The sequence below is a fragment of the Fusarium keratoplasticum genome, chromosome 4 (genome assembly GCF_025433545.1).
Source record: "Fusarium keratoplasticum isolate Fu6.1 chromosome 4, whole genome shotgun sequence".
Classification (NCBI taxonomy): Eukaryota; Fungi; Ascomycota; class Sordariomycetes; order Hypocreales; family Nectriaceae; genus Fusarium; species Fusarium keratoplasticum.
The window spans coordinates 3100984-3127428 of NC_070532.1; the positions used below are offsets into that span (position 1 = coordinate 3100984).

Genomic DNA, 26445 nt, shown 5'->3' on the forward strand with positions numbered 1-26445 from the left:
CCTTGTTTGTACTTGCCTCTTTAGGGGACACCCTCCCAAACGCTCCTGTCCCATCTCAACACCTCGACTCGAGTGCATCATTCATTTATCCTCACATTCAATCATCTTCCATTCTGCCATCTGTAATTCTTTTATTTCCCATCGCTCCCTTGTTCTATCATTTTTACACTTGCAATCTGTCCTGCCTTGCGTCGCTTTTGCTTAACCACATGTCGATGGGCTCATCACCCAGGTCGCCGCCGACATGAGTGCCATGGATCGTGAACATATCAGCGAGAAGCCGGATACCTCGTCCTCATCGGGCCCTCAAAATTCGGTTCTACAGAATGGCACAGAGGAAAAGGCTCAGACTGAGGCCAAACTTCGCCCTGAACGGACGGCGACCTTCAAGGATTACACGGTACCTCTCCTATATCACGGCGCGTTCTTGTGGTATGCTGACAAGTGGTCTATAGAGGGTTTTCACTTATGCCACAAAATGGGACTTCCTCGCGTACGCCGCTGGAGTGATTGCTTCCATCGGTGCCGGTGTCGTATGTCTCCTTTCTCCCTCAAGCAAGTCGGCCATGAATCACTGACACCTTTCAGACCCTGCCGTTGCTGAATGTGGTTTTTGGTTAGTAGATCTACAGACCTCGCAACTGATCTTCGTTCTAATTCTTACCCCCCAGGCCAATTCGTGGGCGAGTTCACCAGCTTAACGTCCAGTATCAAGACTACCCAACGGCTCGCGTATGTTTGAATGCTGGCCCACGCCAACTATCGTTAACAGTCCCCCGTTAGGCTTTACATGTTCTTCCTTTTCCTTGCCCGTTTCATTCTCAACTCGATTAATAAAGTATGTCATGTCGCCCTCCGTGGAACCCATCAATACTTACCCAAGTCAGTTCGCCTTCCGCATGATCGGCATCAGGCTATCTTCAGCTATCCGACTACACTACCTGCAACGCCTATTCGGTCAGAGCATTCATGTCCTCGATTCTATGCCCCCAGGCTATGCTACCAGCACCATCACTTCCACCGCCAACGTTCTGCAGCTAGGAATCTCCGAAAAACTGGGCATTTTTGTCGAGTACAATGCCACCATCATTGCGGCTCTCATTGTTGCCTTCACTAAGAACTGGTCTCTCACCTTGGTAACAGCATCGGTCGTCTTATTCTTGTTGCTTGTTCTTGCAGTAATTCTTCCCTTCATCTTGAAGGTCAACACGCGGGTTACAAGGGTAAGCAACTGGACATTCCTTGAAGAACCACCTTGCTGACAACCTTCCAGGCCGAGGGCAAAGCGGCCGCAGTTGCCAGTGAGGCACTTGCAAGTATCAGGATGGTGGCCGCGTGTGGTGCAGAGACACGCATTGCGAAGAAATACGCTGCATTCGTTGAGGAAACAAGGAAACACGCTCATGTCCTTTCCCCCCTTATCGGAATCCAAACTGGTTTGATCGTGAGTCTACTGATGAGATAGAGAAACCGTTTGCTCGTGCTAACCTGGGTAGTTTTTCGGGCTGTACGCTAGTTTCGGCCTTGCCTTCTGGTACGGGGTTAAATCTCTTGTCGAAGGAAGGGTGGGTAATATTGGTGACATTCTTGTGTAAGCGTGCTTTGTGTATACAGTTGATCCCTACTGATGAGACCAGTGTGCTTCTCTCCGTCATGATGATTGTCATCTCCCTCGAACGAACCTCGACTCCTCTTATCGCTGTTGGAAAGGCAACTGTCGCCGCCTGCGAGTTTTTCATCGTCATCGATGCTCCCCAGCCGAACAAAGGCAGCCTGAAGGAGCCCGAGGTTTCATCCACCGAGGACATCGTTTTCGAAAACGTCACGTTTGCATACCCGAGCCGGCCGCATGTGCGAGTCTTAGACAATTTGGATTTGCGGATTGAGGCTGGCAAGATCAATGCCGTGGTTGGTCCGTCTGGCTCTGGAAAAAGTACCATTGTTGGTCTCATTCAGAGATGGTATTCCCTACAGGAGCAACATGTTCTAGCCAAGGCCATCGAAAAGGAGAAGGAGAATGGAAAGAAGAAGAAGAAGGATGACGACGACGACGTAGATGGCACACCTGAACCCGAACCCGAGGAGACGGGACCTGCTATCGAACTCCGTGGCCGGGTTTCCACGTCAGGGCACCTCTTGGATGAGATCGATCTGAAATGGTGGAGATCCCAGATTGGACTTGTTCAACAGGAACCGTTCCTCTTCAACGACACGATTTACAAGAACGTTGCTTATGGGTTGATTGGCACTCAGTGGGCGGACGAACCCGAAGACAAGAAACGGGAGTTGGTAAAGGAGGCGTGCAAAGAAGCCTTTGCGGATGAGTTCATTGATAGACTCCCTGATGTAAGTGCTGGTCTAGTTCACTGGCCACCCCTATGCTAACTCGCTTCAAGGGCTACGACACTGTGGTTGGCGACAGTGGCGCCAAGATGTCTGGTGGTCAACGACAACGGCTGGCCATTGCCAGATCGATTGTGAGGAAACCGAAGATCCTAATCCTTGACGAGGCTACCAGTGCTATCGATGTTCGTGGCGAACGAATTGTACAGGCCGCTCTCGACAAGGTTGCTCAGAATCGAACTACGATCACGATTGCCCATCGACTCTCCACTATCAAGAAGGCGGACCGTATTATTGTCCTGAAGAAGGGTAGAGTCGTCGAGTCTGGAACGCATGATAGCCTCATCGCGATCGATGGCGGAGTTTATTCAGGCCTTGTTCACGCTCAATCGCTGTCGCTCGGGGAGCCCACTGACGCAGCCGAGGAGGTTGTGGACTACGCTGACAAGCCTGGATTGGCTCGTATCAAGAGCATCGCAGCCTCCGAGGGCGAAGCCGGCAAAGAAACGCCCATCGAGAAGACTCGAGGCATCTTTAAGAGTTTTGGACGGCTGTTCTTTGAGTCCAAGAACGTGTGGCCATTCTTTGCCATCACAGTCGTGACTGCGGCTTGTGTAGGAGCTGCAATCCCCCTTCAGGCGTGGCTTTTTGGCCAGATTATTTCTCTCACTGGAGAACTCGACATCCTTCTCAAGATGAGAGAGGAAAACGGAGGTACGAACGCGCAACTTAATTCTCAAGTGGAAGATAAACACTCGGATGGTAACTTCTGGTCCTTGATGTGGGTTGTCCTGGCTTGTGGAGTTGGAGTCGCGTACTTTGCCGTCATTTACGTTGCAACTCACATGTCCACCATCATCCGCGCCAAGTACCAGCAGCAATACTTTGACGCTGTCATGTTCCAGAAGACGTCCTTCTTTGATCACGAAGATCACTCACACGGCACCATGACATCTCGGATCGGGCAAGATCCGAAGCAGCTTGAGGAACTCATGGGGATGAACATGGCCAGCGTCTACGTTGCTATCTTCAACGTGGTAGGATCCATCGCCATCGCATTTGCATTTTCGTGGAGGCTGGCCCTTGTGGCGTGCTGCGTCGTGTTGCCCGTCATGCTCGCATCGACGTACTGGCGCTTCAAGTACGAGATTGACTTCGAGAAGATGAACAATGAGGTCTTTGCGGAGAGCTCCAAGTTCGCGTCAGAATCTATTGGTGCTTTCAGGACTGTGACTGCCCTGACATTGGAGGATTCTATATGTGCGAGATACGAGACTCTGCTCAGCGAGCACGTCGTGTCGGCCTACAAGAAGGCCCGATGGGTGAGTATCATCTTTGGCTTCTCAGACAGTGCAAGTATGGCTTGCCAGGCTCTCATCTTCTACTACGGTGGCAAGCTTGTGGCGGAGGGCACTGTAGATGCCCTCGCGTTCTTTGTTTGCTTCAGTAAGTATTTCATCACTCAAGCATTTTCATCAATACTCTGCTGACTCTTGCCTTAGTGGCTGTGATGCAGGGGGCAGAGGCATCGGGTCAAGCTCTCGGTTTCGGACCCAATGCTGCACAGGTGACGGCGGCAGCGAATCGAATCCTCAACATGAGAGAAACGCGGCTTAAGGACAAGGTCTCAACATCACAAGAGATCCCAGACACGGAGGGTGGAATGTCGATTGAGCTAGACAACATCCACTTCAAGTATCCATCCCGAAGCACGCCCGTGTTCAGGGGTCTCAATCTCACCATCCAGAAAGGCCAGTTTGCTGCCCTCGTGGGCGCATCTGGATGTGGAAAGACGTCGATCGTGTCTCTTCTTGAGAGGTATGATTTGTGACCATGATTGCTCATGCTGTTACTGACAATGGATGTGTAGGTTCTACGATCTAGACAAGGGCCGCATTCTTCTTAACGGCAAAGATGCTACAGACATCAATGTGTACGAGTACCGAAAGTACTTTTCCCTTGTTGCGCAAGAGGCCACTCTCTTCCAAGGTACCATTCGGGAGAATATCTTGCTCGGAGTCGACCCTTCGTCCATCACAGACGAGCAACTCCACAAGGTCTGTCGCGATGCCTCGATTCACGACTTTATCGTCTCACTGCCTGAGGGCTACAACACCAATATTGGGTCTCGTGGAGTATCTCTCTCCGGAGGACAGAAGCAGCGAGTGGCTATCGCGCGTGCACTTATCCGCGACCCCAAGGTTCTCCTGCTCGACGAAGCCACCAGTTCCCTCGACTCGGAGAGTGAGAAGCTTGTGCAGGCGGCGTTCGAAAGGGCTAGCGAGGGGCGCACGATGCTCGTGGTGGCTCACCGATTGGCCACGGTGCAGAATGCGGATGTCATCTTTGTGTTGGGTGATGGACAGCTGCTAGAGCAAGGAAGCCATGCCGAGTTGTTGAAGCAGCGGGGGGTATATTGGCACATGGTGAGTGATTCCCTCTCATTAAGATTTCCGGAGATCGTGGAGCTAACCTTGGTCAACAGTGTCAAAGCCAGGCTCTGGATAGATAAGGCGAGGTGGGCGTTGAAAGGATTGTACGATAATCGAAGACATCACATCACCACAAGTCTCGCAGCAGACGTTTCTTTGGTGACTAAAAGTTCATATACTCTGCTCTGCATCAGATCCTCAGAATGCCCCGATGGCAAGAGGAATACAGAGGAAAATCATTACCCAACTCCCTGCTGGCGCCTCTCTAAAAGGTTCTCCTGATATCTAATCCTCTCGTGACGAATGACAGTAGGAAACATGACCCATATCTTAAATGAAAGCCGTTACGCCTTGACGTGCCACATGTCATCGATCTCTCGGAGAATATCACCCACGTGCGTCATGACAAAGTCGTGGCTGCCAGGCAACACGCGCCAGCGCACCTTGTCCTCGCCGCCAACCAGAGGCAGCGCATCACGACGGTAATCTTCAACGTTGATGATCTCATCAGCGGCAGCCAGAAAGATGGCAGTGGTGCCAGGGGCACGCTTGGCTAGCTTCTCCCACGCTTGATGTTGCTCAGTCAGGGGTGCAAAGCGAATGCTCGACATGAAGGCGGGGACGAAGCCGTGGTGATTGACCACCATCCAGCGAACGTACTCCATCACACGCTGTTCCAGGGGTGTGACACGCTCACCAGACGCGGGCACGACCTCAGCCTCAGCAACGGCCACAGGTGGCGGAGTGGTGATGCTCTCGATGGCCGTCTTGTCGGGTTGCCTTGCTGAGGCGGCGATGGGCTGCTGAAGTCGCCGGCGTGTGGCTACAGCGAGGATACGCTCCGGAACCAGACCAGTTTGGAAGAGGAAGCGGGAGACGTGACCGAAGGAAGCGGCACGAATGAGACCCGCAGGAGCGAGGAGGACAAGATCTTGGACCAGGTCAGGGAAGGCGTTGGCAAAGTGCACGGCGATGCCACCACCAAGGGAGTAGCCGACGAGACGGAAGGCGCCGTTGCCGGTCCAGGCCAGGGGGCTCGAAGCCAAGGCGAGGAGCATCTGGGAGACGTAGAGGCGGGCGTCATGGGGGAGGTCAGCCACACCATCTGAGAATCCACGGCCAAAGAGATCCTTATCATGTTGTCAGTCAATGTCACTGGGGCGAGATAGGAGGAGGGACTTACAAAGAGCATCACACGGTAGCCTCGCTTGGCGATTGCGTTGGCCAGAGGCGCAAGAGTGACACACGGGGTGCTGATTCCGTGAACAAACAGGACCTTTTCTCCATCCTCGGGGCCAAACTCATAGACCCGCATGCTCCCATACTTGAATCACGGTGTTAGCAGTGGTCATGATGCAGCGGCTCCGGTGTTCGGGGCGGAGGGGCCCACTCACCGGAGTCTCCACGTCTCGGGCTCCGGGGAACTGGTCCGGCTGGTAGACAAGGTGTCTGGTCTCGTCGGCGCGGCTCTTGGCGTAGACGCCCTCGCTGAGGGGATTCCGGATTCTGCTCGGGCGGGCAGGGTAGAGAAGGGCACGGGCGAGTGCGAGGAAGGAGACGGTGGCCAGGGCGGTGGTGGTGGCCACGAGGGCCGGGCTGGCGACGTCTTGGGAAGACATTTTTGGAGTAGGTTTGAGTGAGGAAAAGAAAGAAAGAAGAGTGAGATTATAAAAGCGCTGAGCTGGCAAATCGAAAGATTGAGTATGTCTCTCACGAGTAACACAGACGGTTCAGTTCCAAGCCACCTCTCTCCCCTTCGCGTAGGGGTATGGTAGTAAGCAAGCCCTCCTTCTCCTATCGCACCCTGATTGTAAATGAGACAAGCCACAGATTGCAAAATCCACTTGGATTCGTCCAACGCACGGAAGGATCGACAGGGACGAGAAGGAAAAGTAAGCAAAGAAGTAGAGAGAGGTTCAAGTTTTGTTTGCTCGGGGCTTCAAGGATAACGTCACCGTTATTTTAGTGGCTCCCCGGCTTGGTCGGCAAGGAAGGATGGAACCCAACTGATGCACGCACACTGGGAAGGTGCGATGGTGGATGGTGGATGGCGGATGGTGGATGCACTGCAGGGCGGGTGTCCCCGCTCTGAGCCGCCTGGGCAGGTACAGACTCAGGCGCAGTTGCCCTGTCGGAGGCCAGCAACTGTCCGAACAGGGACTACCCTCACTGGAAACCCTGCCACTACATCGCCATATCCCACCCACGTGGAGCATCATGTGTTGCCTGTATAATGCGCATCCGTCCACATGGCAATCAATGGCAATATCATGTTTGTCTTTTGCTAAATGCAACTGGCCTGTAAATGTAGACATCAATTAACGTAAATCCCGGGGTATCTCGCACGTTTCCCATCATCCATCCAACCAGCCAAACTTGACATAGATCGCTTCCATTATCCCAATCCAACCGCCCATGCAGCGTTTCCAAGCTGCCTTATCAACACGCACAGGTTCTCGACAATGGCCGGAGCTGTGCTTTGTCCATTTGAAAAGTTGGTCCTTAGCACCTCGTATGCTGCTTCCATACTTGTCTTTGGATCCTCGATCGCTGCCTCGGATGCTCCCTCGCGTCCGCCGGGCCCACGGATGATAGGCCGGCCCTGCCCAAGCGTGATGAATCTCTGCATCACTATCGACTCTGGGTCGTCGAGGTAGACCTTTTCCAGCGGCAAGGTCGCATTTTGCCGACGACTAGCCCGGGTCACCACACCATAAGTCCACAGGGCAAGCGCCGCGTGATGGACCCCAACTGCATAAAAGTTCTTCAAGTGACCAGCTGGGAATAGCTTCGCAAATCGCAAAACCTGGCCGGCGCAACTCACAGCTGCGCGAGAGTCGGTAGTCTCAGTCCACCTCTGTAGCACGGGATAGACTCGCCGTGCCTGGTCCTCTCCCTCCTTGCCCGCGAAGAGCTGAAGGTCATCTAGCGACACGTGCAGGTTCATCATGAGCTGGTTGAGCACCAGCCGCTCCTGCGCAGAAATCTCAGGCCAGGCGGCTGTCGTTGACTGAAAGGCCTGAAGATCCTGGACTAGCTGCTGGTGTCGCGAGCCAAGCAGAGAGCCGTAGCCTCCGATGGCGCTTGTCGTGTAGGTTCGCGTTCGGCAAGCCGAGCTCAGACATCTGAACTCCAGAATCAGGGCCCAGAATGCGTGAAGATAGATTGCTGTTGAGAACTGCACGTCCACCCGGTGGCGGTTCGTGGGAAGGAGGTTCACGTCATAAAGAAGATCGCCTACTGATGGCGCCCTCTTAGTCTGTCCCGCCTCTCGCTCGAGGTAGAGGCCCTTCCATTCCTTTGCCGTTTTGGCATACCAAAGCTCCTTGGCAGCCGGTAGAGGAAGTGTAAGCTCAGCATACGACATGACAGGGTTTGTCAAAGCTGTCATGGACTGCTGGCTATCTCGGAGGAAGCAGTGAAAGACAAGTCTGTTAGGGCAGGTTAGCACCTCGCCATGAGACTCAAGGCTTGTATTTACCGTTTCCACTTCTCCATCTCAATCCAGCTCCTCCATTTCTGCTCTAGAATGGCACCTTCATCTGCAGGGTCGACCGAAATCAAAGGGTAGGAGGATCTCTGAAGCTTGCCACGATATCGCATCATCTGTACTGCGTCAGCATAGTGCTCAATCAGAAGCGCCCGGCACTAGGTCATACTGTGACCGGAATATTAACGTGGCATTCGGCAATCTCCATCTTTCGTCGATTCCCACTCCAGAGACCGGCGTCCTGGCCAAGAATGATAGCTTGGATAAGACCTATGTTCAATATTGTCTCATTGTTCATCTCGAACTACAACAGTCAGCTGCTGGACAAAACGAAACCCAGTTTCCAGGGCCATGATTCTGGGCACATACTCGGTTAGGCATAACGAGACCTAAGCAAGATTGTTAGCATATCTTTGCAGTACCATAAAGAGAATTCTACTTACGGACGGACTCTTGCAGAGCGTATCCGAACTTGCGTAGGGTCGAAACTGGCGCCAACACGGCACCACCTACTGCTGCGCCAGCTATCCATTCCGGCTCTTGTTCGTTAAGCTTGAAGGTCGGAAAGTGTATCCATTCCGAGACTTGATTAGTGTGGGAGTTGAGAAAGATGTGGACCATTGTATCCATGACATCTGCCGAGGGAAACGATGAGGATATGCGATTCGACATGGAGTCTGGTCGACAGGCACTCAAGACCACAGCCAAGACTCGGTCACGGGCTGACAGATCCAGTTTTTGGTCAACCACTTTTTGCAGTCCCTTCTTGGCTGCCTGGGCTTGTATACTAGCAACGTCTCTGTTTGGGACGGGTAGATTTGCCTGCTCGCCGTAGGCGTTGTCGTTGGCCACGGGGTCCCATCTCCAGGGAGACACGTCCCAAGCATTGACCAAACTTTGACGCATCTGTGCAATATCGACAGAGTTGTCCGTTTCAGGGGTCTCCTGTTGGACCGGCAAGGTGTCAGTCATGCCATCGGTATTCCAGTGATCCAGCAGACCAAAATCCATGTCTGAGAGCTCGAGGTTGCTATCATCGCAAAAGTTCAAGACAGCAAGCCCTTGGTTCTCAGCCATTTTGGCAGAGTGATCAAACTGTTGTTGTTCGTACAACACATCTCGGAGGAAGTCGCAAAAGGGAAGGCGGTCCACGGCCACTGATCCCCCTGCGCCAGGCTCGAGTTTGGGTGCCAAGCCATCTGGGATGGCGTGATCTCCAACTGTGTCTGGGGTAGATAGTTGGCCAGAGTCCGAATTCAATGGAGGAGTCTGTTCCAGTGGAGAGGTTCTTTCAACAGAGTGGTGAACCTGCAGCGTTGAATCGGGCATACCAGCCATTGGATAATCGGCAGAGAAGCTCGTATTTTCGCGTTCATCGCCGTAGGGCGTGTTAGAGTGCCCATTAGCAGATAAATGCATCAAATGCATAGCAGCGGCTGAGCCAGCCTCGGCAGAAACGCACGTCAACCCCCGACGAACGCATCTCTGGCAGGGCTTCTCTTCCTGGCATTTGACACGGGCAGAAGCGCATGCTTTGCAAGCGTGTGTTACACGACCAGCGCTCGGAGAGGTTGTGGCACGGCGTCTCTTCTTGGACGAGTCATTCTCGTGATTTGTCTCGTGCCGCTTCTTCAGATCCGCGCGCGCAAACGTCTTGCCGCAGACGCCGCAGGCGAAGCGACGACCGAGAGTGTGCGTCTGGACATGACGCTGAAGATGCTCAGGTCTCGAGTAACGGCGCCCACAGTCGCCGCAGGCGTAGAGAGATGGCCCCGTGTGCGCTCTGTTCACAGCAGAACTAGGCGCGGCTGAAGCGGGATTAGGAGGCGTGGTGGTGGGCGCAGACGAGGGTTGTCCGATGGCAGCGGGGTTGAAAGGCCTCGCAGCACCGAGCGCAACACCAGGAGCAGATGGAGGCGGATACGGCTGAGACGAGGCAAAAAGAACCGGAGCCGAAGCAGTGTTCGGAGCGGAAGTGGGATCGGGGTTCGGACGCGGAGGATCGAGAATGTGGGAGAGGCTCGAGAGCGAGGGACCAGACATGGCGCAGTCAGTCAGTCCAGGGCGGACTTGAGTGTCCAATTGACGGGGGGTTATAGCGTCGGCATCGGCTGGCAGCGGTAAATCTATACGGGGAGGGGCCTTTAATAGGGCCAAGCGGGATATAGAGAAATGAATACGAGGCGAAGCAGTAAGGTTAAGTGTAAGTGTAGGAGAACGAGTGGTAGGGCTGGGATGAAGTGGGAACGGCAGTCCGGATAAGGGAAGTCTCTTGGGGGTTGATGGATATAAGCAAGGGTAGGAACGACCGAGGCAGAGAATGCGACAAGAGAAAGGAGGGAAAGAGCGAGAGGGAGAGAAAAAAAATAGTAGCAGAGGGAGGAAACAAACAACCCAAGGTCAGACGACGGCAATACCCGACATAACCATCGACTAAAAATCAAATCACTGCATGCATGATTTCGCCTCACAGACAAGACCGCGATCAATTGCGTGGTACCGGGGAGCAGGAGTTGGGGACCTGACATTAGCAGCCCGCTCAAGACGCCGCGATTTGGGGCGACGTCCGATGTCGTCGTAAGCTCCGTCCACAAGTGGCCGGGGTTTGTGATGGGGATAGCGTCAAAGAATCGACCCTGCGCTGCGCTTAGGTGCCCTACGTGCTTGCGTGCGTACGCACCTGGCCCCATCCATCACCCATGGACTTGACCCCGTTGATGAAACCATTACGCGCCCTTGAGTTGCGTATGTTGAGCAAGCCCTTCTCCCTGAAGTCTTTATCGGATTCAGTATCATCTGAAACAGTACCGGCGCGTCTACTCAGGCCGTTCAGCCGTGCCAAGACTCGACTTGATGCTCGACAGGATAAGGTGCTTCTCTTGTCTGAGTACAGCTTTTCTCGGCCCCGGTCACGGCGTTGGCGAGTTCAAGCCAACGCCATCCCACCTCACTAACACCAATCAAGATCCGCCATCACGGAGCCAAATACCTTATTGTCCGCGTCACCTGGGGGGCCAATTTCAGACATGGTCATGTCCATTCTGCGCCCTATCACGATGCTATTCTGAACGTTGGTGCAGTAATCGTCTTTGCGCAGCATTGCTCTCAGGGGACGGCAGTTGAGATGCTCAGCCCAGGGGCGATTATCGTCACCATCAACATAACCATCACCACCTGCGCCTCGCAGTTCGTGCTATTCTCGATCAGAGACGCCACCCGCTAACCTCCGCAAGCACCCCCCTGTCTTTTTGGGTGCCAGGGCCTTAGTGCTATTCACACCTTCTTGGCAACGCGGCTTCGAGATGCTGAGTTCCTGGGGCACGGTAAAACTCTTCTGCTTATATTCCCATCAAGATGCATATTTGACCTCATCACTACCAGCCATCATGACCCATTAAACCTTATCGATGTAACGACCAATGTCTCCAATGGCTCCGACTCGTGACGACCGGGCCGTCGCTCTAGACGCCTCCGTCGACACCGGTGCCCGAGCAACTCGCCGACACGCGCTGGGAAACGTCCGCATACGCAACCAAGAGACAAATGCTCTGATTTTCATCCCCACCCCGTCTTCGGACCCGAATGATCCCCTGAACTGGTACTGACATCCTGTTCTCTTCTCTGTCTTCGTCAGAGGCATTCGATACTCATCAGTCCTCCCTTAGGTCGCCATGGCGGAAGTACTACACCGCTGGCCTGGTCTGTTTGGCTATGACTATGTCCAACTTCCTCGCCGCTGGACCTTCCATCGCCATCGTCCAGACTGCCCTGAGCTTCTTCCCTGACGCGGTCGTCAACGACACTCTAACAAGCTCCGCTATCCCCAAGATCGCCTACTTCTTCACTGCCACTAGTCTCCTACTCGGTGTCGGATGCTTCTTCTGGGTCCCCATCGCGAACAAGTATGGCCGAAGACCCGTCTATCTTGCCAGCTACTCCGTCTACTTCGCCGTGGCCGTGGCCCTGATCTTTATCAAGTCTTATGGGGGCTTTCTTGCTGGCCGGATCCTCATGGGCTTTGGAGCCGGTGCTGCAGAAACGATTGCCCCTATTACGATTGCCGACATTTTCTTCCTGCACGAGCGGGGGGCAATCATGTCCTTCTACAACTGCGCCCTATCCGTCGGTGTCGCCTTGGGCATGGTCGTTTCAGGCCTCATCACTATCGATTACGAGTGGAGAACCATCTATCAAGTTGGCTGTGCTCTCGTAGGTTTCGTCTTGGTACTCATCTTCTTCTCCTTCCCAGAGACAGCCTACAACCGCCAGTACGATCAAAGCGACGGGTCTATTACTGGCGTCGAAATCGAAAAGAAAGACTGCTTGGGCTTGGATCCGGCAAACGCAGGCAGACCTGCGAGCGTATCCGAACAGAAGAAGCGAGGAGGGACAATACTTGGCATATCTCACAGATCATTGACCAATGAGTCTTTGCTAAAGATGTTCCTTCGACCCTTTGGCCTTATTATACTTCCTCCTGTGCTTTGGGCTGCGCTCATTCAGGCAGTCACGATTGGTTTTCTAGTTGCTGTCTCGTCCAACGTGGACACGGCGTTTGAAGGAACCTACGATTTTGACTCCTACCAGGTCGGCCTTTGCTTCATAGCCGCCATCATCGGGTCCCTGGTTGGTATCCCTGCTGGCGGTCACCTTGGAGATTTGGTGGCAGATTATTTTACCAAGAGGAATGGGGGTATTCGAGAACCCGAGATGCGGCTCCCTGTCATGGCGTTGTCCTTGGTTACCACACCACTTTCTTTGACCCTGTACGGAGTTGGGATCCATCATCAACTTCACTGGATTGTCCCCACCATTGGTCTGGGTCTTCTAAACTTTTCCGTCACGCAAGCGTCGTGCGTATGCTTGGTCTATGTCATTGACGCCTACAGACCGGTTGCTGGTGAAGTCAGCCTTGCTGTGCTGGGCTTCAAAGGCGAGTTCCCCCTTTCTCCAACTTGAGGTTGGTTCGAAGCTAACCTGTCACAGCTCTATTCGGCTTCTTCCTGTCGTTTTATACCAACCCCTGGATAAACAACTCCGGATACCAAATCGCCTACGGCACGATGGCTGGCATCGCAGCCGCCATCCTTATCTTGTGGATACCTTTATATATATGGGGCAAAAGAATACGGTATGCAACTTGGAACTGGCCACTTGTGTCCTATATCCATTGGTACGGCGACCGTGAAGTGGGAGAATAGGCCTTTAAGGTTGTGCGGGAAGATAAATGTAAGGGGTAATCACGTTTAGCATGGTATGCCTCGTATAATTCTAGCTAAATAGATATTCAAAGTGACATGCCAGCATCAAGCACCGCATTGACTCCCGTGACCGTCTTAGACTTGATAAAGCAGAGAACCTGCTGAGCAACATCGTCAACCGTCACCAGACGCCCAAGTTTCGTCCGATCTGTCATCTCCTTTATCTTCTCTTCAGAAAAGCTAAGGCCCCAATCCTAGGCCAATTAGTACAGAATAAATTCTCCGCGGGAAATTGTGCCTTACCGTTAGCATGAGTCCAGGAGACACGCTATTAACCCTGATCCTCGGGCTCGCGGCCAGTGCCAGACCCTTGGCAAGGTGAATCTGCGCTGCCTTGGTGACGGCGTACGCCTGGCCACGTCAGCCTCATGTCTTTGCGCTATTGGGTTGGGACTTGAACCCACCAGAGAGCTTCCGCTCACTTTCACGCCGGCGAAAGATGCTGTGGTAATGAAGACGCCCTCTGTCTTGTCCAGATGCTCTTTCGCAGCATGCATGAGGAACAGGTGAGACTTGACGTTCATGTTGAAGCATCGGTCCCAGTCCTCCTCATTGACATTGTCATCCAAATTAGTTATGTCCCGGATCTTAGTCCAGCCTCCATTAGAGAAAACGGCATCCAGTCGTCCCATTGCGCTCACGACCTCGTCCACAAGTTTCACCAGGTCTGCCCGTACTCCCAGGTCGGCACGGAAAGACAAGAAGTTGTTCTCGTCATGAGGTAGCGGCGAGAGGGCGTGCAGCTCTTGCACGAAGCTGGCGGCGCGGGTGGAATCAGAGTGATAGTTGACGGCGACACGCATGCCATCCTTGGCCAGGAGGCGGGCTGTAGCGGCGCCGAGACCGGCGGTGCCGCCAGTAATGAGCGCGACAGGCGAGGGAGACGACATGATTTACGGATTCTAATGATATAGTATATGTCACTGAGATTCAGTTTCTAGCTGTGAAGTTGATTAGTTTCCCCTCACCCTGTCTTGGCAGAGGTTTTGATGTCCTCCGCTGCCCGGGATCCGGCGGGGGCGGGCCCGGAGCGGGGAAGCGGGGATCTGGTTGGAGATCGGAGCCGGTGCCGGAGCACATTCGGCCGATAAGCACCAAGGTTATCCCGACCTCGGACAATTAGGCAACCAAACTTTTCCATATCTTTTCAAATACAATCATTGAGTCGCATATTCTTTTGGCCGTGGAGGTAGTTCCATCCATCAGTATGGCCAAGTGTGGTGTTTCCAATATATTAGTTTCGTATCATGGCGTCTGTAGCAGTCTGTATTGTTGAATGGCTTGCCGCAACCCAATAAGAATCCCTTCCTACGCGAACTGCATGGAAATGCATGCTATAGCGAGAATGGTATGTTGCCTCGCAAGTCAAGATACACCAACTTCCTCGGGAGGCGTGAGAGTCGTCTGTGCAGCCAATATTCTCGGGACCCGGTGCTCCGAAGTACAAGGCAATGTGGGAGCAGCGCATCAGGCATGTGTGCCAATTAGAAGAAATCGACGCCCTGAATGTTTCCGTTGCGATTCCTCATAAATAAATGCCTCTCCTTCACGTTCGTCTCCCTGGGCCGGCTGGATATCAAGGTGCTGGTGTCTAGTTCCCTTTGCATTCGCAAGTTGAAACACACACATACATCATTTAAATCATGGCAACGCAGAATGGGGACCTGGATCACTTGCCCTCCACCGAAAACACCTCGGCTTCACATTCTCACCGTGGTCCACTCAGGGTTGCCATAATAGGCGCAGGCATCGGTGGTCTCAGTGCTGCTATTGGACTCCGACGTCAAGGCCACCAAGTTGATGTAAGTAGTCCTTTCTCAACGAGTTGCCGAAAGTGTATGAAGCCGTATCAGCTTTACGAAAAATCAAGCTTCGCCGTCGAGCTGGGTGCCGGTATCCATCTCACCCCCAACGGGAATGGGATCCTAAGGCGATGGGGCATCTTTGCCGAGGAGTTTGGTGGCACTCTGCTAAACCGCCGATTCGAGTTTCACTACAATGGCGAACCCATCCTGGACGAGGATCTGACGACGCCTAACCTTCGCTGGGAGCATCCTTGGCATCTCGTTCACAGGGTTGCGCTACATGAGCGGTTGAAGAGGGCCGCGACTGGAGAAGATGGGCGAGGTTTGCCAGCTATCCTGCACACATCGTCAGAAGTTGTCCATGTTTCACCAGAGAGGGGTAAAATCACCCTAGTAAATGGCACTATCATCAAGGCAGATGTCATAATAGGGGCGGATGGTGTTCATGTAAGTGTATTCCTGTGGTTGCCTGGTTTGGCTCTATTTAATGTAAACCTCTAGTCCAGAAGTCGACGATTCATCTGTGACTCAATGCCCGGGGTTGTCAGCTCAGGGAAGGGAGCATTCCGATTCCTAATCCCGAGATCGTTGGCAGACGAGGACCCAGAAACACAACCTCTTGTCGAGGCTCGAGATGCTGCGTACATGTGGTTCGCTAATGATAGACGCGTTGTTCTGTACCCTTGCAATTCAAACAAGACTCTCAACTTTGTCTGTATACACCCCGAGGAAGAGTCTCATTCAGTGGCGGGTGATGGTCTGCGATTCCTTTGACATAAGTCAGGAACGGGCGCTAACTTTGGCGTAGGTTGGGACAAGACTGGCTCACTCGAGCAGGTCCTCGAGGTGTTCAAGAGTTTCGATCCAGTTCTCCTTCGACTATTTCGGAAGATGAACCCCAAGGAACTCAAAGTGTGGCAATTGCTGGACATGGAGAAGCCCCCAGCCTGGGTGAATGAAAGGATGGCTTTACTTGGAGATGCTGCCCACCCATTCACGCCCTGTATGTGACCGGCATATTTTTCGTCCTTACGTTACTAACCGCTGTCAAGATCAGGGACAAGGGGCAAACCAGGCCATAGAAGACGCAGCTGCTATTACGGTTGTATTACCTGACGGCACTTGTCCAGCAGACGTGCCAGAACGCCTAAAGATGTACGAGAAGATCCGCTACGACAGAGCTCATAAGATACAGAGTGATTCCCGGAGAGCGGGCTCGGACTGGAAAGATGGAAAGCCCCAAGTCGACCGTAAGTCTGACACTCTCGAAGCGCGAGGTCATGTTGGCTGACAGAAGGCGAGCCGCGATATTTGGAAGCTTCAATTTTGCCCACGACGCCTACCACCATGCGAATATCGTCTTCAAGCGGCATCTTTGGAAGAGTACACCAGGTGCCAGGTGGAGAATGCCGGTTTCTTTCGGGCCGTCTTATGAGTTACGCAGCCACGACTCAAGCGACTCTCGGCAGACTTTCACAACCGCTGCCGTGAGGTTCAAGTCGTCACGGACGTATCTCGAGTCCCTACTCCCCACCGAGTCGTACACGTTTATGGCTGATGACACACTCTGCGAAGTGAGCCTTGCCATAACCACCCGGAAGAATGTGCCGTGTCTAGGGGGCGCAGACTACAGCCGGTTTGGCCTCTACCTCCATGGCGTCCAGTACAGGAGGGATGATGGCTCAACCGTTCAAGGCAGCTTTGTGCCTTTGCTTCTAGAGAATTCGGCGGACATGGTTATTTCGACAAGAGAGGAACAGGGGATGCCAGCCCTCTTTTGTGATATCGAGGTTGACTCAACCCCGCAGACCTATCAGATGAAGGCATCGTGGAGGGGCGTGAATTTCACAGATTTGATCTTGGAGGATCTCGAGGAGGATCCTCGACCTGCAGAAAACACGGGAGATGATGTATCGGGCCGCGTTCTCCTATCATATCACCTTAGGCCGAAAATCGGGATCCCTGAGGAGCCAGGTGAGACATGCGCCATCAAGGGGAGCATTGGGGATGCATCTTGCAGGGTGACCCAGAGATGGCGGATCAAGAAAGGGTCCGTCAAACTGCAGGGTCACAGCTGGGAATCACTTCCGACGCTTCATCATGTTGCAGCTAGCCTAGCGGATATGGCCATGTATGGCATTGTATCTGCCGAGGTGGTGAGTGGAACTGGTGTTCCTGACAAGAGGAAGTATAGCAGAATCTAGAAGACGTTGCACGTGTTGGGGTTCATATGAGCTGCGTGAGAGGCCCATCTGCTGGGTCCATCGGGAAGATTAGATGCAAGGACGGAACATATGCAGAGTGAGCTGGCCATATACAGTCGTGTTACTGGACACAATATATGCCGTGATCTGAATCCAGGTGTCAAGTCCCACTGCCAAGGCCAAGTTGAGGCCGGGTTTCACGGGAACTGAGATGTACGACCTATTGGAGGAGTAGCTGGAGGGAAGACGGAATGTAGCTGGCTGCGTGGTGTCGATCGAGGAGGCGAGTGCCGAGAAGGTCTCATTTGAACATCCATCTCCCGCATCAATACGAGTTGGTTCAGTTCAACTCGACTCTTGCACTCCTCAACTTGTTCGTCCTCACAGTTGACACTCAAATTTACCTTCACCATGACTAGCAACCAACTTCCCATCCCGAGTCGATTCATCACCGGCCGCAACCAAGCTGGCAAGGCGATATTCGAAACCTGCCTCCCTGAACCGCTCGTCAGAACCAACGTCGGGACTCACGACTTCTTTCTAGGCTATGTCACCAACGAGCATCCCGTCGATCTCCAGGACAACAAGGACATTGGCGTCTACGAGCAATACTTGGCCCAGCCTCCAGGACTCGCCGTCCCAGGAGGTAGTGTCCTTCGATTCGTCGACTTCCCACCGGGCAAGTCGGCCATGCACCGGACGGTGAGCATCGACTACGGCATTGTACTCGAAGGCGAGATGGAGCTGCTACTAGACTCGGGCGAGACCCGCCATATGAGACGCGGAGATGTTGCGATCCAGCGCGGGACGATTCACCAATGGATAAATCCTAGCAGCAACGAGTGGGCACGGATGGTGTTTATGCTCCAGGAGAGCAAGCCGTTGGTTGTGAATGGGGCTGCGTTGCAGGAGGAGCTCGGCGAGATGGAAGGCAAGCTACCGCCTTCGAAGAAATAGCGTCCGGCAAGAAGGGTCGAAAGGAGAAGGAGGTTGTCGAGGACGGGAAATTGGTGTAATAAAAGTGTCAATGACAGCCAGGCGAGGTCTGAATGGAGGTGACGGTCCTAGAAATGGAAGGGTCCAGATCAAAGTCCCTATCAACTTGATAAGCCGGACTTGGCGCGTGCCCTGTGGGTGCCTATTTCCATGGGATGGATCAGTCTTAACAAACGTGGCTGATCCGCCAGCCGCGTCTAGTTAGGCGCTCCCCCACTGGCCCTGTAGTAGCAGGTACTAACGCCCCCAGTTCGCCCGAGCTTGGTGATGCAAGGGTCGCGTGGGCGAACTGGACTGGATCTCTACTGGGCTGTCCCGGCCAGGACCGCCTCTCCTCCTCCTCCACTGAACTTGCCCCTCAGGCAGGGACTGACTCCATGGATGCCAGGACTTGACTCGACGATTCTGTTCTCCTTGTCATCGAATACGGCTTGACTCTGCATCTCATTTTGGTCATCTTTTCCTTCTCCTTTCCTCCTCTGGCCGCCGTTTCATCCAGGTACGTACGCGCGAATCCCCAAGGTTTCAGCCCCAATCTTGATACCTACGCCCGCCTGTTATTATGCATCATGCGAGATCGGGCTCGGCCAACCATTTGCTAATCGCACATTCGGTCTCAGGTCAAATCATCCTCTCCTGCATCTCGCAACCTTGTTCAGCCTCAAACTTTTTCTTCCATCGCAAGCTTTCTCTGAAACCTATAACAATACGATTCCCTCAAGCCCCCGACCGACGAGTCAAGACTCCCACCTCGATCGATACATACACATGTCGCGCTAGAGAGGAGGGCTTCACATCCCGTCTCAGCTTCCTCCCCATCCTCCTTCGCTGAGCCCGGCCCGGATGTGCTACCATGGCTAGCCCCTCGGGTGCTTCTGGCCATTTGGCGACTGAAACTGCCAGAGACTACGACGCCCTCGTGTCGAGCGACTCTGAGAGCTCAGGCTCCTCCTTCGACAGTGATAACATTGGATCAGACCAGTCCGAGGGCTGCCCGTGGCGAACTTCTCGTTTCTACGACCAGGAGTGCTCGCGCTTCTTCGACTGCCCATCTCACACCGTCGAACGAAGCCTATCAGATAACGGATCAGTGCATCAGGAGTCTATCAACGGCCCCGACGACTCCGAACCACCGCACCCCGCTGACGATCGCGACCAACCAAACGAACACGCCTCTCGTTTCTCGGACGCGGAACTTGCGCAAATCGGCATCACCAGAGACGCTGCGCAATCCGTACCCACGGCTGAGGCTCACGCGGACATGGAGGCCACTTCCACGGAAAGGGACGCTGGCGCAAGCGCAGGAGGCGGCCCAGATTCAACAACTCCTGACGCCCAAGGGGCTGCTTTGACGACAACGCAGAGGCCGACACCCGTGGAGGAGCCTGGGAGCAGTTCTCGAGATAGAGTGCCTGCGCAACCTGCAACCCTAGATATTCCCCAGGACGATGCCGAGGACCAGCCTAGTCCAACACACCGACCATCTGGCTCCTCACGCAATTCCGAGTTTCGACGTACTTGGGCAGGCCCATCCCGCGAGAGGATGGATGCTCCTCTGCCCTCTGTCAGGTCATTGGAAGATGCTCTGCCGCCACTCCCTCGATCCTCTCGGCCGTCGATATCTTCAGATCCTCCCCGACCCAGGTGGCAGCCCGATAATGAAGTCACGTACTGCCCCATATGTCGCACACAGTTTAGCTTTTTCGTACGCAAGCACCATTGCAGGTAGGCTCATATGTCCCGAGATGTCTTGGGGATCTGAAACTCATGATGTTAGAAAATGTGGAAGAGTTGTCTGCAACTCGTGTTCCCCGCACAGAATCATCATTCCATACCAGTACATCGTCAGGCCACCTGGCTCAGACACGACCATGCACCAATCGCTACTAATCGATGGTCTCGGGGCTGGATATTTCGATGTCAACGACATGTCAGGGGGTGAGCGGGTGAGGCTTTGCAATCCATGCGTTCCAGACCCCAATACTGCACCGCCGCAGAGTCCGAGCCCCCAAGCAACCCTGTCGCCGCGATCTGCTCACCAGAGATCGCGGAGCAGCATCGGCAGCGCCTATGGGACACTGCCGCCGTCCAATAGGCACGGTGCAGTCTTTGCTCCAGGCGCCAGCGGTGATCCTTATCGATATCTCTCCCCCAGGATGAGAAGCGTCACCATGGTTTGTGGCCCTTGTTTATGTCTCCGAGTCCACAGTTGCTAACAACTTCAGGTTCCTCCTTCGTCTGGCTCATCATCTCCTGGTCCGTCTTATCGACAACGCAGTGGAACACATCAGACCCCTGTTGAACGTCTCCTATCTGGCGTTCAGTCCTCGTCACCTTCTTCATATCCAAATCGATATAGCTCACTTGGGGAGTCATCCTCGAGACAGAGGGCACTGCCACCAACACCTCAGATCGCGGAAGAGGACGAGTGTCCTATTTGCCATCGCGAGCTGCCCTCACAGAGTCTCCCCAACTTTGAAGCTCTTCGAGAATCACACATTACGTCGTGCATCCAGAACCATAGCACATATGGCACACCCCGTGGGGAGGGCGGAGCGCCGCCTGCTCCACGACGGACGGGCATGTATACTTACCTGGCAACAGAGAAAGACTGTATCGACGACGCCGAGTGTACCATCTGCCTGGAAGAGTTTACAGTTGGAGTTCCCATGGCGCGATTAGAATGTTTATGTCGATTTCACCGGGCCTGCATCTCGTCATGGTTCGTCAAGCACCCCGGGCGTTGTCCAGTACACCAGCATGATGGGTTTGGTTATTAGGCAAGCCTTCGTTCGCTTGGTCAAGAGTCACGGTTTACGGTTGAAGATGGGGGGTTGATTGCATATCAGACGGCGTCAAGGTTGATATTTTGTCTGGCGGTCAGCGTGTTATTTTTACTACTACTATTACTAGACACGAGCAAGCATCTCCGGGCACTCGGCACTTTCTTTTATCCTGGGTTTGGATATTCTGTTTCCAAGAATAGCGTTCGAACGGGGTTCTATACGATGGGTGGGTGGCGGATTCAAATCTATATCCACGGTGTAGCAGCAGTCGAATGTTAAACGACTCCTCTCTTGCTTTTCCATCATCAATTTCCCTGTTTGGATGCCGTGCGTAGTTGCATTCCGGTGCAATAACGGAGAGCCCCCTTGTCTATATCACACCCCCTGGTCTTGTCATGGCCCCGGTCCCACGGTACGAGGCTTGCGACAGGGCGTTTGTCAGACGTCATTCGATCGGCACTGCAAGTCAGACTTGGGTAGTACGAGGTTGCGTGAGTTTGTGGTGGCTTACCAATTGCTGCTGAATTTGGTGTTGACTCTCACAACCTGTTGATTGATCGTGGCAAGGTTAACAATATGGCCAGACGGTGATCCCGAGAACAACATTTTGCTCACAAGGACATATTTGGTAGATCGTCTGTCTTTGCTACGATGATTGTCTATTACCATTAAGAAAAGCCAAAAGGGTTTACAACAGAGTAGAGGCTTAACCATCCATGGGTCCTAACCATTTCAATCCCGTGATACTATCTGCGCCATGAACATCCATCAAATAGACAAGCCAATATGTCAAACATCCCGCCACTCCTATTATCTCCCGTCTTCTCCCAATACATACCCGAAACTCAAGAACGCCGTGTACCAAGTAACCAACTCATGTCAACATACAAGGCAGCCTCTCGGCATGTGTAGCCTCCTAAACTGCCGGCAACAGCATGGCCTTCCTCCGAGCCTTCTTCGCTGTCATCGCCTCATGACAAGCCATGCAAGCTCTGCCCCGGGTGCTTCTGGCGTACTTGAGATCTCTGATTCGCTGCTTGCAGACAAAACATACGAAGCATGAGGGGCAGACAACAGTATTAGGTCCAAGGACAACGGCGAGGTCCTCGATCTTGCAGCCACAATCTGCGCAATACTGCGAACAGTCATTGCAGGTAATAGTCCCATTTCCCTGAATCATGAGTTTGCCGTCCTGTTCCATAATGCAGCCACACAGACTACAGCGGAAGCAATTTCCATGCCAATGAAAGCCCCCTTGAGTCTAGTGTTAGAAGCTACTAAAACAAACAAGAGAGTCAGCGTGAACAGAAAACTTACCCAGCCTAAATGCTTCAGTCTTCTCAAGCGGCTGAGTTTACAGTTTGTCAGCAATTCTGGGAAACGGCACAGGTGGGTTTGCTAGCAACTCACCCCTTGGCAGCCAGTGCATTGGCATAATTCATCATCGTTGTACTCGACACCACCTTCTGGATTGTAGTTCCTTATCTCGTCGTCTTCGCCCAGCGTGTCCGAGTTGGACAAGGGAGTGTGTGCCCTTTCAGGGGCTTCCTCGTCCTCCACCCCAGAATTGGATTCCCTCCAATCCTTTGGTTCTTCCTCTTCTTCGGAGACCATATTCCAAGTCGATCTCAAGTCCTCGATCCCGAGGCTCGGCAGAACGGGTGTTTCAGAGCTCGATGGTGAGTCGAATCCGCTCTGTTCGTCAAAATCCTTGGGAGGCCACGTCAAGCCCTCGTTCTGAGCCTCAACTTGATAGTGCTCCCTATTCGCGAGGTCCATGGTCGTCAGAGGCATGGCGATGACTGACAGGATAGATACATCTGCCAAGCTAAAGCCTGAGAAAACAGACCAGGTGTGGGATCGTCCCGCGGAGCTGATGAATGAGCAGTCGCACGAGTTGCGCCGGTTTCGTTTATACACCCATGACTGCTCAAGAATTCTCTCAAAGGGTAGTCTGAGCATTCTGGATTGATGCCCTTTCTTAGAGTCGTCCTTCTGGCTGCCGCTTCCCATACTTTCTCCGATGCGTCCTCGGACCACCCCCCTAATTGTTTCGGTGTCATCGTCATCATTGGCTCTTGTCCGGGTTGTCCATCCGTAATCTTCTTGCCGCTTGGTGAAGGTGCTCTGAGCATCAAATGAGTCTTGCGATTCATTCATCATATGCCTCAGTGTTTTGTTCTCATGCATAACACCTTCGATCAATGCCTCGAGGCGTTTTTGAGACTGCAACGCCTCAAGTTGAGTGTCACTGTCACCCGCTATTAGTCTTGTTCGTTTCAATGTTTGAGGCTAGCAAATACCTTTGCAGAATATTCAGCATCAAGGTTAGGGAGGTCTTGTATCTTTGAACCTTGGCCATGCGTTCCTCGATATCTTTTGCGTACTTGGGCCATACTATAAACGCTTTCACCCGCGCAATGTTGTCCAGAGTGAGGAGAAGGGTCTCAAAGTCAGAGAATGCCATCATAGCATCACTTAGGGTAACTCTCAAGTCATCAACCTGGATCATGGCCGTTCGCGTGGGATTGAGGGAGGCGAGGTTGTTCAGATATCGTTTTAGGGAGCACAGCGCCGACTGGGCATGTTTGACTTCGTTCTTGGCATCGCTAATGGTCGTCGGGGAGTTTTTGACAGAAGAGATGAAGTCGAGGAGACTATAGATCTTGCCTGCAGCTATGATAAGACCTGCTACGGATGAAGCAGTGCTGAAGGGTTCCATTGAAGCGGGAAGACGGCGGAATAGAAATTGCAAAGAAAACGTCCATTCCACAAAGAGGAAGCTCGCGGTACCAAATAAGAGAATCAGGGCTCGCATTCAGCCCAGGGGCTGTGGAAGCACCAGACGCCCTGTTTTGCTGCATTCCCCTTTGTCGAAACTGCCATACATCGTTTCTTGGAGGCTAAGAGGCGAGATGCAGCCAACGATTGGAACACAGAGGCTTTTGGCGGCCGAAGCTCTCCTGGTTGGGTGACAGATCATGTTTGTGTGAGGTGAGTTATCACCAACGCCTTTGAAAGGAAAGCAAAGGACGGTCACGAGATGGGCGGCTCACAAGCTGCGACGGGAAAGAACCATTGACATATCATCTCCGAAGCCAAATTTCGTTTGGCTAGTGTTTTGATCCATATTTGGTGGAAGGGCGATTATGAGGTCGAATCAAGTTATGTTGCAACTGAGACGAAGTGAGTTCACCTGAACTCTTTGTTGAACATTTACCTCTAGAGCAAGGCTCGACAGGATCCATTCGGATCAAGCAATCGTCATGACGGAGCACACGTCGTCTCTTTTAGCTCTCTCGAGCCGACTCTATTCGCCGCTTAACAGATTGGGCAATGGTCCGTCAACTTGGAAATGAAGATCCTTATCTGGTCTGTGAGGAGGCGCTAAAGTTGGCGGGCAGGGTTGGAACATTATAGCGATTGGACCAAGACACACAAAAACAAGGCAAAAGTAAACAAGATCAGGAAACACTGCGATATTTTTTGTCGATTATCAGCTGGTGGACGGATATGGAATCCGTTTTCCCCTTGGCTGTATGCCCGTGCAGGGGTCTCGAGAGGGGATTCAAAGAAAGAAGGTTTAATAATGCCGGAAGTTCAGGTCGACGAGAGTGGCTGTGCATCTGCGGGTGGAGGAGGATGGGGATGGAGGTCGGAAATGGAGGCCGGAGGACCGTGTGAAGCGCTGAGGCTCTTTTGCAAGGATGCACTGTATACTTTCTCACTCCAGCACTCGACGAGAACACATCACAGTGTACGACAGTCGCAACAGGCGAGATTGCAATGCAAGGGATTCATGGCATCTTGGTTCACCTTTGACACAGATGGATTGACCGACGGTCCAACAGCAGGCGAGCCATTAAGGGTAGGTCAGTGCAGCTAATAGCACCCGAGGGCAGCCCATGGATGGCATGGCAAGGCGAGCCATGGCGGGCGGCCTCATTGCACAGTTAGACGCCGTGCCACAGCAACGCCCCCTGGACAAGATGAATCAATCACGGGCAGTGACATTTGACGGCGTCACCCCGAGCCTGGGGTCGTGTCTGGAACCGTTTCAGCTTGCTTCTCTCTGCTGGAAGCCATCGCGAGGTCACGGAATGTAGGTAGACACCAGCACAGCACGGTGCGCAGCCATGATTGCGACAGCGAAGCAGCTGAAGAGCAAACAGGAAAGGTCCCGAAAAACAAAGGCATCAGGAACAGGGATTGATTCCCAGGGACCCAGCCGCCGGCGTGCACACTAAGACGTCTCTGCTCGCCTGGCGCCAGATCTTGGATGGGATGTCACCCTAGGGTCCACCAAACCAAGCCCATTTACCAGCAGAGAGTGGACGCTGGAGAGGCCAGTTCGAGTCTCCCCGGACCATCAATTACGTAGGTGCTGCTCAGCGCCGCAGGGGACAGGGCAGAGCCTTGGACAGCTGAGCGATTGGCCAGGTTGGAGACGGAGGACAGGGAGCTTACGAAGGGTGGGAATGGGTTTCTTGGGATGGGGTGATAGGGTGACTCTGCATGTTGCATGTTTCTCCTCCTCCTCCTTCTGGATATAGGGAAATAGCCCGAATTTACTGGTGGGCTCATCCACGCAATAGCTCGGGGGCCAAGCGACGCTTGCTCCAGCTCCAGCTCCAGCTCTCTTGGGGTTGTCGGCTCCTCCAGCTGCCAACAGCGTCCGTCGGTCAGTAAGAAAAGAAACAACAACTACTTTTGCCGTGGGGTGGAGATAAATGTAGTCTTTCTGTGACACAGGTAGCTGCACGAACACGTACAGAGAGTTGCGAATGCTGCGAGATGTCCCCTTGACGCTCCTATGCCGAATACTCTCATTATCGGCATCATCGTATTCATACTTCTCCCTCAATGACTCTGATGTTCTGCCAGGCGTCGCAATCACCACAGCAGAAAACTCAGGCGCCAGACTCAATTATTTCCCAGACGGGCAGCATTGACCCACTCGCCCACCTGCCGCCGCGCACGCCCTCGGCCCGCCATCACCACCACTCCACCCACTGCATCATCACTGGTGTCATCCGCTGTCTGGGACTGATGATAGCTGGAGAACTCTCCGTTGCTCCAATTTCCCCCCCAGCCACAAACCAGCTCGGCTTGCGGGACCTGAGTGGTA

General features: G+C 53.3%; 9 protein-coding genes across 9 annotated transcripts; 5 read left to right on the forward strand and 4 right to left on the reverse strand.

Moving 5' to 3' along the window:
• Nucleotides 1-244: 244 nt before the first annotated feature.
• NCS57_00602100 (uncharacterized protein) lies at nucleotides 245-4855 on the forward strand (the record flags this gene model as incomplete). Its single annotated transcript, XM_053055922.1, has 13 exons — nucleotides 245-400; nucleotides 456-533; nucleotides 589-616; nucleotides 672-732; nucleotides 784-838; nucleotides 888-1223; nucleotides 1274-1444; nucleotides 1497-1591; nucleotides 1638-2346; nucleotides 2397-3789; nucleotides 3846-4161; nucleotides 4214-4769; nucleotides 4829-4855. 13 exons carry the CDS (start codon nucleotides 245-247, stop codon nucleotides 4853-4855), a joined length of 3981 nt encoding a protein of 1326 aa, XP_052914877.1.
• Nucleotides 4856-5119: 264 nt separating this feature from the next.
• On the reverse strand, nucleotides 5120-6394 carry NCS57_00602200 (Hydrolase-4 domain-containing protein; the record flags this gene model as incomplete). Its single annotated transcript, XM_053055923.1, has 3 exons — nucleotides 5120-5905; nucleotides 5959-6099; nucleotides 6170-6394. 3 exons carry the CDS (start codon nucleotides 6392-6394, stop codon nucleotides 5120-5122), a joined length of 1152 nt encoding a protein of 383 aa, XP_052914878.1.
• Nucleotides 6395-7170: 776 nt separating this feature from the next.
• NCS57_00602300 (uncharacterized protein) lies at nucleotides 7171-10572 on the reverse strand (the record flags this gene model as incomplete). Its single annotated transcript, XM_053055924.1, has 5 exons — nucleotides 8709-10572; nucleotides 8635-8654; nucleotides 8435-8569; nucleotides 8257-8381; nucleotides 7171-8206 (listed from the first exon to the last, which is right to left on the reverse strand). The coding sequence occupies exons 1-5, from the start codon at nucleotides 10306-10308 to the stop codon at nucleotides 7171-7173; spliced, it is 2916 nt and encodes a 971-aa protein (XP_052914879.1). The 5' UTR covers nucleotides 10309-10572.
• A 1121-nt stretch (nucleotides 10573-11693) lies between these two features.
• NCS57_00602400 (MFS domain-containing protein) lies at nucleotides 11694-13466 on the forward strand (the record flags this gene model as incomplete). The annotated part of the gene is made up of 3 exons (XM_053055925.1): nucleotides 11694-11863; nucleotides 11931-13198; nucleotides 13252-13466. 3 exons carry the CDS (start codon nucleotides 11694-11696, stop codon nucleotides 13464-13466), a joined length of 1653 nt encoding a protein of 550 aa, XP_052914880.1.
• An 86-nt stretch (nucleotides 13467-13552) lies between these two features.
• On the reverse strand, nucleotides 13553-14416 carry NCS57_00602500 (uncharacterized protein; the record flags this gene model as incomplete). The annotated part of the gene is made up of 3 exons (XM_053055926.1): nucleotides 13553-13720; nucleotides 13770-13877; nucleotides 13931-14416. 3 exons carry the CDS (start codon nucleotides 14414-14416, stop codon nucleotides 13553-13555), a joined length of 762 nt encoding a protein of 253 aa, XP_052914881.1.
• Nucleotides 14417-15169: 753 nt separating this feature from the next.
• Nucleotides 15170-17535, forward strand: NCS57_00602600 (FAD-binding-3 domain-containing protein; the record flags this gene model as incomplete). The annotated part of the gene is made up of 6 exons (XM_053055927.1): nucleotides 15170-15328; nucleotides 15380-15778; nucleotides 15833-16088; nucleotides 16140-16334; nucleotides 16384-16581; nucleotides 16634-17535. The coding sequence occupies 6 exons, from the start codon at nucleotides 15170-15172 to the stop codon at nucleotides 17533-17535; spliced, it is 2109 nt and encodes a 702-aa protein (XP_052914882.1).
• Nucleotides 17536-17946: 411 nt separating this feature from the next.
• Nucleotides 17947-18492, forward strand: NCS57_00602700 (Cupin-2 domain-containing protein; the record flags this gene model as incomplete). Its single annotated transcript, XM_053055928.1, has 1 exon — nucleotides 17947-18492. One exon carries the CDS (start codon nucleotides 17947-17949, stop codon nucleotides 18490-18492), a length of 546 nt encoding a protein of 181 aa, XP_052914883.1.
• An 892-nt stretch (nucleotides 18493-19384) lies between these two features.
• Nucleotides 19385-21311, forward strand: NCS57_00602800 (uncharacterized protein; the record flags this gene model as incomplete). The annotated part of the gene is made up of 3 exons (XM_053055929.1): nucleotides 19385-20256; nucleotides 20309-20705; nucleotides 20757-21311. 3 exons carry the CDS (start codon nucleotides 19385-19387, stop codon nucleotides 21309-21311), a joined length of 1824 nt encoding a protein of 607 aa, XP_052914884.1.
• A 922-nt stretch (nucleotides 21312-22233) lies between these two features.
• Nucleotides 22234-24135, reverse strand: NCS57_00602900 (LIM zinc-binding domain-containing protein; the record flags this gene model as incomplete). Its single annotated transcript, XM_053055930.1, has 4 exons — nucleotides 22234-22571; nucleotides 22635-22665; nucleotides 22728-23568; nucleotides 23621-24135. The coding sequence occupies 4 exons, from the start codon at nucleotides 24133-24135 to the stop codon at nucleotides 22234-22236; spliced, it is 1725 nt and encodes a 574-aa protein (XP_052914885.1).
• Nucleotides 24136-26445: the final 2310 nt, after the last annotated feature.